Source organism: Carcharodon carcharias, chromosome 7 (assembly GCF_017639515.1).
Source record: "Carcharodon carcharias isolate sCarCar2 chromosome 7, sCarCar2.pri, whole genome shotgun sequence".
Lineage (NCBI taxonomy): Eukaryota > Metazoa > Chordata > Chondrichthyes > Lamniformes > Lamnidae > Carcharodon > Carcharodon carcharias.
The window spans coordinates 122,359,338-122,379,662 of record NC_054473.1 but is presented as its reverse complement, the minus strand read 5'-3'; the positions used below and the strand labels follow the sequence as shown (position 1 = coordinate 122,379,662).

At 43.0% G+C, this 20,325-nt stretch overlaps 1 protein-coding gene across 1 annotated transcript; it reads left to right on the top strand.

The window, feature by feature from the left end:
- Positions 1-2,102: 2,102 nt before the first annotated feature.
- Positions 2,103-20,120, top strand: LOC121280375 (adhesion G-protein coupled receptor G2-like). Its single transcript, XM_041192319.1, has 10 exons — positions 2,103-2,226; positions 3,516-3,659; positions 10,431-10,541; positions 10,641-10,686; positions 10,772-10,878; positions 12,488-12,612; positions 13,200-13,468; positions 14,738-14,837; positions 18,464-18,720; positions 19,084-20,120. The coding sequence occupies exons 1-10, from the start codon at positions 2,116-2,118 to the stop codon at positions 19,176-19,178; spliced, it is 1,365 nt and encodes a 454-aa protein (XP_041048253.1). The 5' UTR covers positions 2,103-2,115; the 3' UTR covers positions 19,179-20,120.
- The last annotated feature ends 205 nt before the right edge of the window (positions 20,121-20,325 follow it).

The window sequence follows — 20,325 nt, the reverse complement described above, 5'->3', positions numbered from 1 at the left end:
GATGCACTTAGTCATTTGCCTTTGAAGGAAAATGATGAGGATGTTCCAGTTCCTCAAGAACTCATTTTGTTACTGAACTTCTTAGATTCATCACCGGTACGTGTGAGCCAGATTAGAGATCGGACAAGTCAAGACCCAGTCTTATCCAATATACGAGAACAAATTCTTCACAATTGGACACAGGAACCGGAATCTGACAAAATTAAACCATATTTTCCCGGAAGATATGAAATAACCAGCCGGGATGGTATCTTATTGTGGGGAGCTTGAATGATTGTTCTTCCAGAAGGAAGAAAGCCATTGTTGACTGAACTGCATAGTGCACATCCAGGAATGTCCCAAATAAAGACCATAGCACTCAGCTATCCAAGGTGGCCTGGGATGGCTGGAGAAATACAGAGTGGAGTTGTATGCAGTGTCAGCAAGTCAAAAGTTACCTCCAACAGCTCCGTTACACCCTTGGGAGCGGCCAGGAAGGCCATGGGTGTGATTACACATTGACTATGTGGGACATTTTGTGGGAACAATATTTCTACCTATTGTTGGTGGTCACTCTAAATGGATGGACATATATGAAATGAAGTCACCAACATCTTCTGCTACAATTGGGGTGGTCTTATCAGATAACAGCACAGCATTTAGGAGTGCTGAGTTTCAATGGCTTGTCAGCGTTAATGGTATCACTCATGTAAAAACTTCACCTAACCACCCTTCCTCAAATGGACAGACCAAGAGAGCGGTTCAAACATTCAAAGCTGGCATGAAGAAATTAACTGGAGATTCCATAGTGACCAAGCTAGCACGTTTTCTTTTCCATTATAGAACCACCCCTCACACAACAACAGGTGTCACACCTGCGGAATTGTTGATGAAACGTCGTCTCTGGACGAGATGGAGCTCAATAACAACAAATTTAGGGAGAAAGTGGAAAGGAGTCAGCGAAGTCAGAAAACTGGACATGACTGGATTAGTCATGACAGAAAGTTTACCATAGGTGAGACGGTATATTGAAGAATTTTGGAGAAGGACCAAAATGGTTATCAGGTGAAATAAGTGCAATGACTGAATCTCTTTCTTATCACATGAAAGTGGAAGCCCGAGTCATATGGAGACTTGTGGATCATATAAGGAGGAGAGAAACAAAGTACCAAAAAATGATTCCTGCAGTGTTCACGACGACGTCAACGTCTCCTGTTGAAAGAACTCAACTGAGTACAGATGTGTCTGAAGGGTCGGCTGTACCTGCAAGAGTTTAGGAAACAGGTTTGCAGGTGCCCACCGGAGAACCTGATGCTCAGACAACAGCAGGAAGGGAGGTTTCTCACAAAGCATCTGAAGCTGTAGAGCTGAGACGTTCTACATGTGTAAGGAAACTCCCAGAAAGACTGAATTTGTAAATTACTTATCTGTGTAAATAATTTGATATTTTGAGAAAAATTGTAATTGTACCTATAAGATGTATTTCTAAGTAAAGGGGGAGGGATGTGGTAATGGAAGATCACATGATCTTAGTATCCAATAGCAGAGTAGTGTGGGCTACCTCAGTAGTCGAGAATTAGTCTGTAATGGAGAGACAGGGTTTGAGTTGTAAGCACACAAGTATAACTGCTGAGTTCCTTTGTTAATAAATAGAAAGTGTTCTGCCTAAGAACTGTCTGCTGATTTACTCTGTCTCTGTTACCAACTCGGCCATCCTGAAACAAGCATGCAATCCAGATCACTCAATCCAGTCAAACTAGTGACCAGGATCCAACAGTAATTTAATCAGGAACACTGCCTCACATTTAGCACCCGTTCCAACGGAACAACTGAATCCAGCTGCATCATGGGAAAGCTGCCATATTTACATTAAAGACAAAGAGCCGAATAAACCTTGTGTGCAGCTTCTACTCCGGCTTCAGCCCTCTCCCCAGACATGGCCTTCCCCCACCATTGCATGGTGGGGCACCTTGGGTACATTGTAGGCCTCAGGCCAATGCAGTGTGTAACATGATTGGTCCTCATTCAGCAACTTAACCCTTGCCCTCTGATCTTAGCTATTTCCATGGCAGTAATATTCTTTCTTTGTCAATCTTTTACAGTGCTTCAATCAGCTTAATTCTGGAAAATAAATTAATGAATTGTGAAGGGGAAATGCTAGTTGGTGAAACAGAAAATATGATATTCTACCTTAAAAATATAGACCCTGAAAATTTCACAGGAATTCAGTTTCCTAATTCCGATACGGTGAGTGTGTTTGGAATTCTTGTGGTGCCAGTTGTAAGTGTGGAGAGTGTCACTTGTGTCCCAGTGCGAGTTCTGGTGGCAGGAGGAGTATCTCTATGGCCCTGCTGTCCCCTATCACTCTTCTTAGTAATGCAGTTTCTTCTTCTTATTGCTCCTAATTTGAATGTGTTATGTTCAATTGCTTTGTACTCCAGCACCACCAGCATCTGCCCTGACCACCAACCCCCCACTCACACACACCCATCTTCCCATATCATGACTAAGAAAATGAGTCACTATCCCATTCTGAGCCTCATTCAATGGCCCCATTATTTACAGGAGTAGGGGAGGGAGCTGAATTGAATTGGATGTAAAATCAAGTGGACTGTAAAATGGTCGTTCGTTTTGTATCCATTTCACACGGGACAAGTGATTTAAAATTACTTCAGAGGTTCTCTCCTAAAACACTTAAAAATTGAATCCAGTTTCTAGCAGAGTAGAACTCCAGCAGTGAGTTCAAATGGCCTTGGGTGATCACAATTATATTTCTGATGTTGTGACTCAGCTTCCATTTACTGCTTCCACTCTCACTTCACTGAAGGTCGTGATCATTTGTGTGGTGCTAGGCCTCTGTTCCCATCATTTTCCGGTGGGATTGAAAATTTGGAGAGGCGGCTAAACAGCCATTGACTTTGGGAGGAAATTCTCAGTTCCACCACGGGCAGCAACGGAATATCCAGGCCCACGTTTTGATGTGGTGGTTGCTATGAGTATTGATAATAACCCTCACAGCAAGTGTTCAGATTTTCCACTAAAGGTAACCACTTTTAAAGAATAAAGAAAAAGTTGAATTTATATAGCGCTTTTCACCACCACCAGATGTCACAAAGCACTTTACAGCCAGTGAAGTACTTTTTGAAATGTAGGCACTGTTGTAGGAAAGAAGGCAGCCAATTTGTGCACAGCAAACTCCCACAAAGAGCAATGTGATAATGATCAGATAATCTGTTTTTGTGATGTTGACTGCAGGATAACTCCCCTGGTTTTTTTCAAAATAGTGCCACTCAAGCAAGCAGATGGGGCCTCAGTTTAACACCCCATCCAAAAGACAGCACCTCTGACAGTGCAGTGCTCCGGCAGTACTGCACTGAAGTGTCAGCCTTAACTTTTGTGAACCTGGGACCTTGTGACTTTTTACACACCAGTCTCTTTGAGCTTGTTGCTCTTGAATGTAAGAAGTGAAATGTTTTGCAGATTGTTATCAAATATCCAAATAATTTATATTTTTTATTGTTAAATATAAAACCCAGGAAAATATCTCTACCTTTGACCCATCGCTTGAGATCAAATTGCCGCCAAGTCTCCTGGATAACGTCAACGGCGTCAGCAGCTACTTTAATACTACCACATTACGAATCATTTTTATTATATTCAGAAATGCAGCACTGTTCCAGGTAACATAAACACAGCTACTCTTTTCTCAGTGTGTAATGAGATGTGGGATTTTATAAAATGGTAGTAAAAGTATGTAACAAAACTGAAAAAGATGTCAATAATTATTTCACTTGCTGCATGAGCACCTTAGCTGATGCAATACCTTCTGTTCTTTGTGTGCATTATTTAAACAGCTGTTTAACGCTTGCTGTGCTGAACTGATGGATTGACCATAGGTTTATCTGTCTGCTAGCTTAGTACATTTTCCTGATTGATGAGGATAACATGTCCGTACAGGGGGGGGAAATACACTGGCAATAATTTTCAAGACCTCTCTGGCCACAGGGGAGGTACCAGAGGACTGGACGACAGCCAATGTGGTACTTTTATTCAAGAAGGGACGAAGGGATAAACAAGGGAACTATAGACTAGTCAGTCTAACCTCAGTGGTGGGGAAACTATTGGAAGCAATTCTGAGGGACAGAATTAATCTACACTTGGAGAGGCAGGGATTAATCAAGGACAGTCAGCATGGTTTTGTTAAGGAGATGTCATGTCTGACCAATTTGATTAAATTTTTCGAAGAGGTGACCAGTTGTGTGAATGAGGCAATGCATTTGACATAGTCTGCTTGGACTTCAGCAAGTTTTTTGATAAGGTCCTGCATGGGAGACTGATAACGAAGGTAAAAGCCCATGGGATCCAAGGCAATTTGGCAAATTGGCTGAGTGGCAGGAAGCAGAGGGTGATGGTCAAGGGGTGTTTTTGTGACTGGATGCCTGTGTCCAGTGGGGTTCCACAAGGATCAGTGTTGGGTCCCTTGCTGTTTGTGGTATATATAAATGGTTTAGGCTTGAATGTAGGAGGGTTGATCAGTAAGTTTGCAGATGTCACGAAAATTGGTGGGATGATAAGTAATGAGGAGGATAGTCTTAGATTACAGGAGGATATAGACGGGCTGATCAGACGGGCTGATCAGTGGCAAATGGAATTTAATCCGGATAAGTGTGAGGTGATGCACTTGGGCAGGACAAACAAGGCACAGGAATACACAATAAATGGTCGGACTCTGGGAAGTACCGAGGATCAGAGGTACCTTGGTGTGTATGTCCACTGGTCCCTTAAGATAGCAGGACAGGTAGATAAGGTGGTTAAGAAGGCATATGGGATACTTGCCTTTATTAGCCAAGGCATAGAATATTGGAGCAGGGAGGTTATGCTGGAACTGTATAAAACACTGGTTAGGCCACAGCTAGAGTATTGCATGCAGTTCTGGAATCCACATTATAGGAAGGATGTGATTGCACTAGAGACAGTGCAGAGGAGATTTACCAGGATGTTGCCTGGGCTGGAGAGTTTTAGTTATGAGGAGGGATTGGATAGACTGGGGTTATTTTTCTTGGAGCAGAGGAGATTGAGGAGAGACATGATTGAGGTGTATAAAGTTATGAAAGGCATAGATAGGGTAGGCAGGAAGGAACTTTTCCCCTTGGTGGAGGGATCAATAACCAGGGGCCATAGATTTAAGGTAAGGGGCAGGAGGCTTAGAGGGGATGTGAGGAAGAATTTTGTCACCCAGAGTGTGGTGGGAATCTGGAACTGACTACCTCAAAGGGTGGTAGAGGCAGAAACTCTCATAACATTTAAGAAGTATTGGTTGTGCACTTGCAATGCCATGGCATACAAGGCTATGGGCCTAGTGCTGGAAAATGGGATTAGAATAGTTACGTATTTGTTTGACCGGCGCAGACTCGATGAGCCAAAAGGCCTTTTTCTGTGCTGTAGTCTGTGACTTTATGAATGGGGAAGGAAATGGAATAAAATTACAATTTGTGTTTAAAAACTAATCATCAAGCATTTTTGCTTCAGGATATTTCCAGAGGGCCAGTAATATCAGTAACTTTGTAGTGCATCCCTGTATAAAACTGATGACTGGTATGTTGTGTGTTATAGCAAACAAGTACATCGCATTTCCTGTGACTGAGGCTGTTGGTGCAGTTGGTAGCATGTGGCAATTGAAGATGCCTTCACTGACCTTGACTGTTCATCCGAGATCATTAAATTTCACTGTATCCAAGTCCTTGGGCCTACACTCAATCAACGAGTGACAGCGAGTGACAGGTTTAAGCTTTAGGTTTCCATCAGACAGCAGAATTCCATCAAGTCCAACAACAATAGATAGCATTTATAGACCACCTTTCATGTAAAAAAGTGTCCCAAGGTGTTCCACAATGGTATAATCAGCCAAAAATTATCCAGGGTGTCATTTTAGGCACCCAGTAACCCTTCAAGTTTCTGCAGACAGGAGGGCTCCAAATTACAAGATGTTCTCACTCAATCAGAATCCACTTTGTGTGTGATGATCGGTGCTGGCCCACACCAGAGAGCAATGACTGAGTCCTGGTGTGAGGGCTCCAGAAAAGTATTTGGATCATTCCGGCAGACACAGAAATGGTTAAGCCACGAACATAGGCATGGGGATTGTGATGTGCGATCAACCCACACCCATTGATTCAGGTGCAGGCAGGACACCAACTTTGTGCTGCCTGCTCATTTCCATGGTTGCTACATGTAGCCAGTGCTCCCCCTGCTGTTCATTGGCTGCATCAGCAAGGCACCCAGTACCGTGAGTGTCAGGCACTATCTTAAACCAGCCTCTACCTCTCAAGGGAAGGTGCACTTTGGCTGTCATTGGTGCTGAGATCATTCTGAATATTATGTTGTGCAAAAGTCAACAATGACTGACCCTGGGAGAGAGCATGAATCACATTTTCAGGTGCTGCACTGGAAGTCTTGATGGAAGAGGTGAAGAGAAGAAGAGATGCCCTGTATCCTCAGGGTGACGGGAGTCCCTCCAGATACATATTCAGAAGGCAATGGCAAGAAATACCTGTGGGAGGTCAATGCCAGGAGTATAGGCCCAAGGAGTTGGATACAGTGAAGTTTAATGATCTCATATGAGTGGTCAAGGTCAGCGAATGTGTCTTCAATTGCCATATGCTACCAACTCCACCAATAGCCTCAGTCACAGCTCAAACCACCAAACCTCCATCACACAACAACCAACAATGATTATCAAATAGGACTCAGACTTCATGTTCATATGATTTACCTCACACACTTCACACTATTGCAATCCTCATAGCTTGTACACACTGGCAGCTATTCAACCATGTCAGCCACATCAACCAAACATATTAAATAAGAGTCACTAACACACTTCCTTCTTTCTTACAGGAGAAGATGGCTCATGACGAGGAATCAGGAATTAACAGGAGGGGGAGAGGTGCGCCTGCATGTTATAACTGCCATGAAGTAGACAGCACTGGACATTCCGAAAATCGTGGTAGACAAGGTCATGAACCTGAGAGGGGCTGAAACTATTGAAGATGAGGATATCTGCATTTCTAATCCTCCTCTGACCAAACTTTCCTGTATTCCTCAATCTCTTCTGATTTATTAGCTGCAGATGGTGTAAACATGCACATTTTCCTCTCTCCTCACTACAGCCCAATACTTGTCCCTTTTTCCAATTCAGATATCCAAGAACCACAGCCTGCCCAGAAGACAGTGAAGGTGAAGACATGCCATCACTCAATTTCCCAGTCACAGCCACCAGGTCAGGTACTGGCACTGTGTGTAATTCAGAGGATGGGACAGAAGCAGAACCTGCAACTGGTCAGACATGAGGCACAAGTGCAGCCAGGACAGGGGGAAAGGAGAGGGCAGATGCTAGGTTGCCTGAGGGTGAGATTGCACACCAGTCTACTGCAAATGAGGACTTTGAAGGACCAGATTACAGAAGAAGGCAGACGGATACACAGATCTAAATGCTTGATGCACTGGGGAGCCTGTCAGAAAGCCTGCAGTCGATCATGGAGGAGTTTGGCAGCTGCTTGTGACGGGACTATGCACAGACCTTGGAGCCCATCCTTTCCGATATGGAACACGTGGCCACTTCCTTCAACACACTTGTGGAGCCAACCATGATCCAAAGCCTGATGGCCAATATTTCTGCTTCCAATGCAGCTGAAGTTGTATCCACCCAACACCCAAATGCTGCTAAGGAAGCTTACACTGCTGACATCTCAGCTCTGAATTACACTGTGCAAAGGGAGTCCCAGAGATTCACAGCATCCAGCAAGCTGTCCCCGAACAGATTACTGCTTTCCTAAGGCACCATCCTGGGGGAGTGACAGTGACTCAATAGCGCACGAACCTGCTGCCTCTCTCAGGATGATGTTTTTTGCGCTCCCATGCCTACCACTCCTCCAGTGTCTTTGTTGTTGCCTGTCAGCCAGCCAGCCCAGACTGCTGCTGCCCATGCTGAGGTGGTGCAGTCTGAAGCCAGACCTTCTAGAGCCAGAGCCGCTCGAGGCCCTCCATGGTCATCTGCAGTGTCCACAGTGAAAATCAACAGTTTTCAATCAGCTATGTTGCAGCCACTGGAGTAGCATTGACCAGGGGCACTGGGACAGGCAAAGAGACACAGAAAACAGGCACTAAAGGACTGCCCATTGGTGATCAATTTAGCTTTGTATGCACTATGATGTGATTTCATTCATAAATTTAGCTCGGTTTGTGTATTTGCGTCGGTTTTTATTTTTGCATTGTGGGAAACTGGACAATATGATGGTCAATGGTAGAGGAAAGATAAGGATTCTGGGACTGATGGTGAATGGGGAATTGGGGTTGAGGCTAATGGTATTAATTGTGAATTATTTGTTCACATCCAGCCTGGACAGAAAGGAGCTGCTGAGGTTACAGCCTCTTGTCTTGTTCTTCCTCTTCCTCCTTCTCCTCCTATTCTTGTTCCTCAGCTTCTTGCCTGATAGCTGGTGTCAAGGTCTTTATGATGATGAGGTTGTACAACATACAACAGACCACAATAAACCTTGAGACCTGCTCAGCTGAATACTGCTGGGCTCCTCCAGAACAGTCCAGATAGTGGAAGCATTGCTTCATGACAGCAATGGTTTGCTCTGTAAGAGTGACAGCATGACTCTCATTGTATGCCTGCTGTTGAACTTGTGCAGGAATTCCAGACTTGAGGAATCAGCAATATCACGAGTCGATAAGCCTTGTTGCTCTGTAGCCTGCCTGTGTTTTGCCAGGGTGGCTGAAAAGACATTTGGCACAGAGGACTGCTGCAGAATGAACGCATCATGATTGCTGGAGGAAAATGGGGCATTCACTTGAAAATTACGCCACCTGTGGTCACACACCAGATCCACAATGAGGGACTGGAATCAGTTTCAGTTCAGGTAAAGGTTGAATTTACATGAAGCATATGCAAAGCAATATGTGTGCATTCAGTAGTGCCCTGCAATATGGGGAAGCCTGCAATCCATGCAAACCCTTCAGCTCATTCTACAAGAAGGGCTTGGATGAAGCAGTCTCTCTGCAAAGACAGAGAGCCTCAGTGATCTCCCTCATGCAATGATGTACTGCAAGATGTTGCTTATATCTTCAGCAGCATGAAAGAAGCAAGACATATAAAAGTTCAGGGGCATGGTCACCTTGATGGCCACTGGCAATGCCATCTCTGCCCTGCTCTGAGGTTTGGGTTGTGACTGCAGCGGTTGACAGATTTCAGTCACAATCTCTCTAGTGAAGTACAGATGTCCAAAGCATTGGTCATTGCTGAAGTTCAGGTAAGAATTGCTCCTTAAACACCCTTTGCGGATATGGTCTCCTTTTGAAAGCCCTTTCTTCCTTCTTCCTCTTCTTATAGCTTGTCCTGCTCAGTGTGACCACTGTTCATTCTCCCACTCAATCTCAAGGTCAAGATGAAGCCTTACTAAGCCACTCATGTCTGGATGCACCTATTTAATGTACAAGTCTTTATTCACCAAAACAAAACAGCACCAGCCAGACCACTCCCTGTAACCTATTAAATCTGTTAACAGGTATGGAAATGCATCCAAAATGTATAAAATTGCAGCAGCAGCCTGAAGAAATAATCCAACAACTAACCCGGAAGTAATACCGGATCTCTTTAAGCTGTGTAGATGGGGGTCCTTCATGTGTTTTAAATTGTGTTCAGCGTGAGACATGGTGTAGGCTGGAGGATGTAGCTCCAAAATAGCTGTGCTTGTATCAAATCAGTGCTACACACTGACCAACATCATGATTTGCCTGCTCTGTGTGTTGCTTGCAATCATTAGGTACACACACACACACACACACACACACACAAACTCTTTTATGAAGATGGTGCCTATTGCTCTTCCTGGTGGAAATGAGCATGTACATCATAGACATATTTTCATAGTTTAAGAGGCCTCCCATCACCCAAACAATAGGAGCTGCAGAGCCCAATTTCGATCGAAGAAAGAGGAAATATTTTACGCCTGTATCTTCAGGCCAACTCATTGAACAGCAGCCTTTGTCAAACATTTGGAATGAAATTGCTGACGTGCGAATATTTGTGAATCAGTAAATTGTATGAAGTGTAAAGGAAAGAGGAGTTTTGGACCTACTCTGAGCTGGGTCTATATGTCCTGTTTGTTCATCTCCAGCCTCTTCCTCTCAGTCCCAGCCCTTAACATTGCAGTCTGCACTCCACAAACAGAATCTGAGGATTCAGCATTTCTGTCCCTGCCTCCTCTCCAGCATCAGGTATCTGTCTCCCAATCAATGCTGCATGTCCCACAATATCCCGACTGCGCTTTAAATATATGACTGAAGCTGCCTGGAGTCTCTCTACTCTCAGAGGTTGGGCTTTCTTGGCTGCTGTCCTTTGCTCTTCAATGGAAACTCTAGTAAAATCTGTATTTGTACCTTTACAGGATAAAAATCAGAGCATTATTTTAAATAATGTAGTTGGAATTCGAGTGGGGAATATAAACAGTGATAATCTGACAAATCCTGTTCTGATTGTGTTTAACGAATCATCATCGGTAAGGACATTTTTTTTAACTTTTCACTATTCAGTCTGTTAAAAAGAACTATTCATGTTAAGGGCAGTAAAGAATTATTGTTAATCTTTTTCATTTTAGAAAACATTAATTCCAAAATGCGTCTTCTGGGAATTAGAACAAAATGGTAATAAAGGGAGTCATTTCTATCAAATATTTCAATCGTGTTGCAACCGAGGAGCAATTTCTCACTTAATAACTTTCCACTGCAGGACAAACAACTACCGGTCACTGGAATGATTCTGGGTGTACAACAGAAAATACAGACAATCAAACCATCTGCCGATGCAATCACCTGACTTTCTTTGCTGTCTTGCTGGTAGGTACAATGTAATGTGTCTTTTATCCCATTCCAGTTTGGTTGTGAGCAGCAAAACCTACCAGCAATAATTCTAATAACATACATAAAGATACAAAAAGGGATAAGAAAGACCAGCTGGTATATTAAGATGGTTCCATCCCAACATGGAACGAGTTGCTCACAGCATTAAATCCATTCCCCCACTCACTATCCCCCAAAGCTGCACAATCCCCTCAGGGAGGCACAAAAAAAGTAAAATCCTAATTTAGGGAGGAAATAAAACTTCGGGAAATTTCTCCCTGACCCCCACAGACTAAAGACAAGTTCCATGAGACAATGACAACTGGTGGCACAATCTCAGTTCATCCTCTCACCTTGGATAACTGGAGATGTTTTCCACTCACAGAATCCAGCTCCCTTTGGAATGTTTGCAGCAAACCTCACACTCACCACGTGTGTTGGTGATTTATTCCAGACTTTGACAGCTCTTGTGAAGAGAATTGTTTCCAAGTATCTAACCTAAATCTCTGCCTTTATAACTTGTACCAATGCACCTCCTCCTACCCGTCACCTCCACTCCCATGAACATAGTGGCTGAGAGTTTCAGCAAATCTGCTCCTACTTTGCTGCCATATCATTTTCAGAAATGCAGTGCAAACCCCATTTATGTGCAGAATGGGGTTTCCTCCCCAACTCCATTAAAGTTATAGCGGCAGAGTGGGAACAGCACTGAGCAAATTCCCAGCCCTCTTCCTGTCCCCTCAAAGCCTACATTTTTCCAAAGTAAAAAGGCACAGCTTGCTAATTTTGCTCTGCTATCTTGGAGGCCCCAGACTAGGTATCAATCAAGTAGCTCTCCTCTGGATCTCTTCCAGGGTCTCGTTTTCCCTTTATATCTGAGGGAGCCAAACCTAATACAATAATCTAGATGTGGCCTTGTACAGGGCCTTGTACAAAGTATGCACAGCTCTTCTGGTTTTACATCTAATTGTTACAGTCATAAGCCCTGATATCTCATCTGCTTTTGCAACAGGCTTGTGGCATCATGGGCCTTCATTCCCATTTATCCTTGTAACTGGTTAACTAATGTTCTTTCTGGAATTCAGGAAACTCGCCTTCCTTACCTGCTGAGTACTTTATGTGACTCCAATCACACACCAATGTGGTTGTCTCTTAACTGCCATCTGAAGTGCCTCAGTGAGGCTCTCAGTTGTACGGGGAAGTGAAGGATGGGCAATAAATGTTGGATTTGCCCAGCAGCCCCAGAATGAATTTAAAAAATAAAAAGCTGTACAATCGAATAGTAAACAGTGGCTTTCCCCCCACAACTCTCCAGGTGCTAAGTGTCTGATCTCAGACATGCTCTTCTGGGGATTGTATGAAGGCCAAGCACTTCCGAGCAGGAGAGAGAATCGTCCATGGTGTGGACATCATTATAGTCCAGCTCCAGATAGACCTGGCCTTAGGCAAGTATTCCTGTGGCCTCTCATCAGAGGAAGAGTCGATATCACAAGGGCAGCCAAGCAAGGGGTTCGGGAAAAAATACATGGAAAGAAGAGAGTGTAACTTGTTTAAAAGAAAAATTACCAAGTCATCATAATAACGCTTATCCTTTTCTTTTCTAAAGCAACCCACTGGGAGCCAATCCTTGGATGTGAAGATATTGAAATCACTAACATATATCACACAGATTGGTTGTGGTGTTTCTGCCATTTTCACAGCAATTACTTTAATCATCCATTTTATTCTCAGGTATGAGTATCTGGCTATCAGTGCTATCATTTCTAAATGAACTGGCTGTGCAATCGACATATGTAACAAATTACTCCTTGAGAATAGAGCTCACATGTAATTTACAACAGCAGGTTTATTAAACAAAACTTACTTCTGTTTGTAAATATATTAATTTTGAGAATACAGTAGTCAAGAAGTGAGTTGACTTGCTTTTGATATTGTAATGTTGTCTGTTATGTTAAGAGGATGTCTTGTGGTGCAGTGGGTAGTGTCCCTACCTCTGAACCAGAAGTTCTGGGTTCAAATCCCATTCCAGGACTTGATGGCCAAGAAAGATGTGTTCATGACATGGCCAAACTTGCCTTTGGTAAGGTATAAGAGTGGCACAATCTCCTGGTGTGTGATGCAGAGTATATAGCCTCTGTCTTCAGTTTCTGTTGCTAGGTGCTTCAGCCTAGTGATCTGTTCCAGGAAATTTGAGCAGTGGAAAGGACTTAAGTGTGTGTTTTGTCTGCTTCATGCATCCCTAAATGTGGGAAGACATTGAAATCGAAGTCGATCAGTTTGCATAATTTCTCTCAAAAGCTGTTTCTTTTCTTATTCAGAAAGAAACAAAAGGAATGTTCCATCCAGGTCCACATGAATCTCAGTGCTGCCTTGTTTCTTCTCAATGTGACCTTCTTAACAAACACAAGGCTCAGTTCCAGTTGCACAGACAGTCTCTGTAAAGCCATGGCTGTCTTGCTGCATTACTCACTGCTTTGCAGCTTTACATGGATGGGAATCGAAGCGTTTCACCTGTACATCATGCTGATCAAAGTGTTCAACACCTACATTAAGTGCTACATGCTGAAACTCCGCCTTGTTGGTTGGGGTGAGTGTAAAATCTTCTATTGCTGAGTTAGTTGTATGTGCATCTGATCCTCATTATATTATATGGCCACAATTATTATTGCATTGCTACAAGAAAAAGAACAAACATTTAAAAAAGTTATTCTTTGGCGGCTTTGGATGTCCCCTGTCCCCTGTGAAATTTCAGGCCAAAAATATTTAATCATCAAACTTGGCTATAAATCAGGAACCAGAATTGGTAAGTGAATTGGATTCAAGCCCAGATGAATGAGAATGAAAGTTTTTTTTGCGAGTCCAGGTTTATTTCCAGTTGCTCATGAACACTGTATGAATTTTCCCTGCAATTCAACCCTGAATGGCAACCTGATCAAACAGGCTAGCGGATGATTGGTTTGAAGAATAGAAATAGCTCAGAGACCCTCTTCTGAGAGGAGGGTTAATGGTATAATAGATGGAGTGCTTTTCTTGCTTAATTAGGGAGATTTCTCTAGCAATAAAAGGTGTTTGTAGTTGAAAGTTGGGTGTTGGGCATCAATGTCCAGTGCTGAAAGGTTGAGGGAGAGGTCCTCCTAGAATCATTGTTAAGAGACATGTGAACATTCTCAGAGCATGGCCAAGAACAGGTCCATAGGCAGCCCAATGCTTTGACCAAAAGAGCAAGTTTCTTTCAGAGAGCTAGGGAGCTGCCACCTTCTCGCTGCGGCATCAGGGCTGCAAGGACCCCGGCAGCAAGTTTCAGCCCCCAATCTGTTGTGAATCCTCAGTAGGAGACCAGGCAGCTCGCCTCTGCATGTGTTCATGTTACCCAGAAGGCAGAAATACATCCAGAGTCAGGGGTCATCTCCATGGTAGGCAGAGGTCCTGCCCTGCAGAATGTGATCCCACCGCCCCCCACCAAAAAAATTTGAAGTCTGTGTCCTATTGTAAGTGACCTTTCTACTTCCTGACACTCCACACAATGGAATACAGGAGGAGTGAACTGGTGTACACCAGCTGCACAGTAGATGCTCGGGGTGAGTCGGCAGCCTGTTATACACTGTGCCAGATTATACTTTCTGTAGATTTGAAAAGTATTGCCAAGGCTTTTCATTTCAAGGCAAGCAAAACAGCAGTGAGACAAGGAGACAATTCTCCAAAAGGAGATTGAACAATTGTTCTGTTAACCTCAGTGGAATAAGATCGGACACAGTGAAACATCAACTTTCGATTCACCATGGCCCCATTTTGTGCCGCTGGCACTCAGCAATTTCACCTCCAATAACTTTGTAACCATGCTCATATGTATTCCCAGGCATTCCCGCTGGTGTACTTTTAATCATTGTTGGAGTGAGCACAGACAATTATGGCTGGCATTCGATTCCTGTCAATGGCAATTACAACTCTACGGACATGTAAGTTTTATTTTATCGGTTGCAGAATATAAGGCACAACTTAACCAAGCAATCAAACATAGTAAATGGACAAGATGTGATTAAATTGTAGCTTTACTTTAATGATGTGGTCAGTTGTTAATGGTAAACAGTGATAAGCCTCAATACTAAGCGATCTCCAGCCTAAAAATTACTCTTGGTAATTACAGCAACAAAGGTTTAATGCATTGATACATCATTACTCTGTTTATTATCTTAACCAAGACATTCATCTGTTTAATATAAATGAGTCATTTCCTGTTGTAAAATAGCAAGTAGAACAATGTCATATTCATATCCAACTGTAATTTCTTGACTTCTTTACAGAAGGGAATGGTTGAACTTATGTTGGAAACATTCTGTGTCCACATCTAAGTGTCAGCCTTTGCTCTAACTGTTAATCCTTTACATACTGAAACTCTCTTTTCTATGTCTTGTGTAGGCAGATATTACTTTAAGAATATTGCTGACTTTGTGAGCACACTTGTGATACATTCATAGCTACTATTTAACTAAATTAACTATCAACATCCTGGGGTTACCATTGACCAGAAATGGAACTGGATCAGCCGTATAAGATAGTGTGGCACAAGAGGAGTTCAGAGGCTGGGAATTCTATGGCAACTACCTCACCTCCTGACTCCCAAAGCCTGTCCACCATCTACAAGGCTCCAGTTGGGAGTGTGATGGACGAGAACAGCTCCAACAACACTCAAGACTCTTAACATCATCCAGGACAAAGCAGCCCACTTGATTGTCACCCCAAACACCTTCTTAAATATTCACTCCCTCCACCACTGACGCACAGTTACAACAGTGTGTATCATCTGCAACATGCACTGCAGAAACTCACAAAGGCCCCTTCAACAGCTCCTTCCAAGCCCACATCTCTACCACCTAGAAGGACAAGGGCAGCAGATGCAGTGGAACACCACCTGCAAGTTCCCCTTCAAGCCACACACCATCCTGACCTGGCACAATATCACCTTTCATTCACTTTGCTGCTTCAAAACCCAGGAGCTCTCTTCCTAACATCACTGTGGGTGTTCCTACAATGCATAGGCTGCAGTGGTTCAAGAATACAGCTCATCACACCTTTTTCAAGGGCAATTAGGGATGGGAAATAAATGCTGGCCTAGCCAGCAAAGCCCACAAAATTATTAAACCCCTTCAAATTTTTTAATTAGTCAATGACTTTGTCAAACCTGCTGACAGGTGCTGTTGTTGTCTGGTATACTGACCTCTACCTTGCAGAGGCTGAGCGCCAAATCTCAGACAATTCTTACTACCTCCCCCTGGACCATGGACCCACCACCAAACATCAAGCCATTGTTTCCAGGACTGTCACTGACCTCATCTCATCTAGAGATCTTCTCCATAGTTTCCCAGCTCATAGTCTCCCAACGACGTACAACCCGCTTCTACCTCCTTCCCAAAATCCACAAACAGGACTGTCCTGGTAGACTCATTGTGTCAGCCTGTTCTTGCCCCAGAGAATTCATTTCTTCCTATTTTGACTCCATTCTCTCTCCCCTTGTCCAGCCTCTTCCCACCTACATTTGTGATTCCTCTGAGGCCCTACACCATCTCAACAATTTCCAGTTTTTTGGCCCTAACTGCGTCCTCTTCACCAAGGACATCCAATTCCTCCACACCTCCATCCCCCACCCAGATGGTCTGAGGGCTCTCCTCTTCTTCCTTGAACAGAGACCTGAACAATCCCCATCCACCACCACTCTCCTCCGCCGGGCTGAACTTGTTCTCTCACTGAACAACTTCTCCTTTAACTTGTTTCACTTCCTCCAAATAAAAGGTCTGGCTATGGGCACCCGCATGGGCCCCAGTTATTCCTGTCTTTTTGTGGGGTATGTGGAACATTCCTTGTTCCAGTCCTACTCAGGCCCCCTCCCACAACTCTTTTCTCAGTACATCAATGACAGTATCAGTGCGATTTCATGCTCTCATCTGGACCTGGAAAAATTTATCGATTTTGTTTCCAATTTTGACCCCTCTCTCACCTTCACATGGTCCATCTCCAAAACTTCCCTTCCCTTCCTTGTCCTCTCTGCCTCCATTTCTGGTGATAGACTGTCTACCAATATTCATTGCAAGCCCACTGGCTCCCACAGCTACCTCGACTACAGCTTCTCACACCCTACTTCCTGTGAGGACTGCATCGCATTCTCCCTGTTCCTCTGCCTCTGTTTCATCTGTTCCAATGATGCCACCTTCCAAAATGGCCCTTCTGACATGTCTTTTTTTACTTAACCGAGGGTTCCCCCCACTGTGGTTGACAGGGCCCTCCACTGTGTCCAACCCATCTCCCGTGCCTCTGCCCTCACTCATGTGCCGCCTTCCCAGAACCATGATAGGTGCCTCATGTCTTCAATTTTCACCCCAGCAGCCTCCGCATTCAAAGGATCATCCTCCATCATTTCCATTAACGCCAGCATGATACATCACCGACACATCTTCACCTCACCCACCCACTCCCCCCATCAGCACTCTGTAGGGACTATTCCCTCCTTGACACCCGGTCCACTCCTCCATCATCCCCAACTCCTCATCTCCATTCCCAAAGTACCTTCCCATGCAATTGCAGAAGGTGCATTACCTGCCCCTTTGCGGAACATCTTCGCCTAGTCTGCAAGCATGACCCCAGACAACCCTGTCGCTTGCCATTTTAACACACCATCCTGCTCTCACACCCACATGTCCATCATTAGCCTGCTGCAATGTTCCAGTGAAGCCCAAAGCAAACTGGAGGAACAGCACCTCATCTTCCGATTAGGCACTTTACAGCTTTCCAGACTTAACATTGAATTCAACAACTTCAGACCGTGAACTCTCTCCTCCATCTTCACCACTTTTTTAATCCAGTTTTAAAATTTTTATTCATTTATTCATTTTTTTTTTATATTTGTTTTTAAGTGTATTTTTATCCTTTTCCCCCAACACCTGCCCTCTGCCCCCCCCCCCGCTTCTTACCACACAGGGACATCTGTCACTTCTTTCTATGCTGTCCTTTCACAGAGTGCTGACCCTTGTTCTGCTATTAACACATTCAGCTCTTACCTTTATGCCACTATCAGCACCTTCTTTAGTCTTAAACACTACCAATAACACTCCCTTTGTCTTGTGTCCAAGACATCTTTGTCAATCTCTCCTGAGCTCCCACCTATCACTGACCTTCTATTTCACTCCACCTGCTCCAGCCCCTCTTTAACAGTATAATATCCGTCATATTTCTACTTCTCTTTAGCTCTGAAGGAGTCATACGGACTTGAAACGTTAACTCTGTTTCTCTCTCCACAGATGCTGAGAGACCTGCTGAGTTTTTCCAGCATTTTCTGTTTTTATTTCAGACTTTGTTAAAGGGCTGTAAATTGAAATTTTACATGAGCACGTTAACCACTAGCAGTTCAAATTACAGGCAAAGGGATATGATGAGTGCTCAAAAGTCGTTTCTCCGTGTAGGGAGCATTGATTAATTGAAATGTGCACTTCTCACTTTTGATGAAAATCAAACCATTGCCTCTTTCTGCATAAATTCTTCTTGTGGTATTTTTATGGATATTAATTAAACTACTTGCATGTCCTCTCAACAGGTGTTGGATAACAAACAAGACTGTGCATTATATTACAAATATTGCCTATTTTGTACTTATATTCGTGGGCAATACAACCATGCTGATAATTCTATGTGTAAAAGTGATCAGATTGAAAGGAGGTAATGAGAAGAGTATATTCACCATACTGGGCCTGACTTGTCTACTGGGCACAACCTACGGCATAGCTTTTTTCTCACATGGACTTCAGAGTGTACCTGCACTGTACCTGTTCTGCATCCTCAACCCTCTGCAAGGTCAGTCAGAGTACCACTGGCATTATTTATGAGAAATGGCAAAACCTGGGCCAGTCTGATGTATTTCATGTTGGACAGTTAGAGAGTGGTATTGGGGAACATGAGAGAGGACATCATCAGGCTAACCCTCTTGGGGTGGAGAATAATAAATCATAAAAATGTGGAATACTAAGATTAATCTCCTAATATAAATCCATTAATGGAACCTATCCATTGCTGTAGATCACTAAATTAACATTGGCCATCTTAAAATTAATTACAAAGCTTTGTAATTATTAATGACTAGAAATATATTTACAAAAACTAATATGATTTAGATAAACACTGAAACAAGTTCCTTAAATAGATTGTTTTTGCTTTCAGGGTTTTTCATATTCCTCTGGTACTGCATGTTAACACGACCAACCAACAACAGAGCCAGCGAGACATCAAAAACAAGCAGATCTACAACTTACTAGTGAGGACAACTGAAATGTCGACACACCTATTTTTGAAGCACAATGTGAAATTTTCATTTTTAGTTTCCTAGCACAGAGCTTCGCACATAAGAACCACATAGAGGGGATTCAGGGAGTGCCCAATAACTTTCCATCATGGATAGAAAAGGATGTGGGTTGTGTACTGGAAATCCTGATTTATGCACCTGACACATGAAGCTCTGAACTGGGGATGCTAAATATAGAGTCACCCATTCCATGTACACAAATATGCTAGCAAATGATTCCAAATTATATTACAAGATATTTAAAATGTGAGTGGTAGAGGAGCTGTCAGGTATTAAGCAAGAATGCTAGTGCCATAGCCATATGCTGATAGAGTTGGATGAAAAGGAGATGGGAAAGAAGCTCATGTGGACCATAAGCAGTCTCATAGCCCAATTGGGCCAAATGGCCTGTTTTTGTGCTGAAGACTCTACATTATTCTATTTAAGATTACAACCTCTGCTGCTGTTTGGTGCAGTCAGAATCTGTGTGATGCTGCTTTTTAAGTATTTTTAAAAATATTTTAATGCAAAATAACAGACATGCATAAATAGAATATGCTTAATCTCCTTTAATATAGAAAATATATTTGGCTTATAACTTTGATCTTCATATGTGGTTGAATCACACATTGTAATAATTTTGTACACGTACATCTTGCTTTGATTTAATTGCTATTTAATTTCTAATCATGTTTCTGCCTCACCTCTCCGTAACGTGGGGACCAATGTCCAGATAGAGCAACAGCTATGTGACTACATTTCAAGTTGTGTTACAACCTTGGTGATGTTTTTACTCTGAAGTTTTTATGTGGTTTATTCATTTGATGAAAAGAGATATCATTGCTAGATCAACCATCACTGACTGCTGATTTAATGTGGCAGGGCCCACTATGATAAAGCACTGGTTATATTAATTGATAAGATTTAAGAATTCTAATGATTAAAGCATTTTCTGGCTTATAAATTTAGCCTTATATTTTCATCTGTGTATTGTTAAAGTATTTAGGTTATGGCAAATGAGGGACCAGATGTATATGTAATTGATAATGGTCACCATTCAATCAATAATCTAAAATTTACTGACACATCAATCAGATTACAGCTGAGACATTTGGGATTTG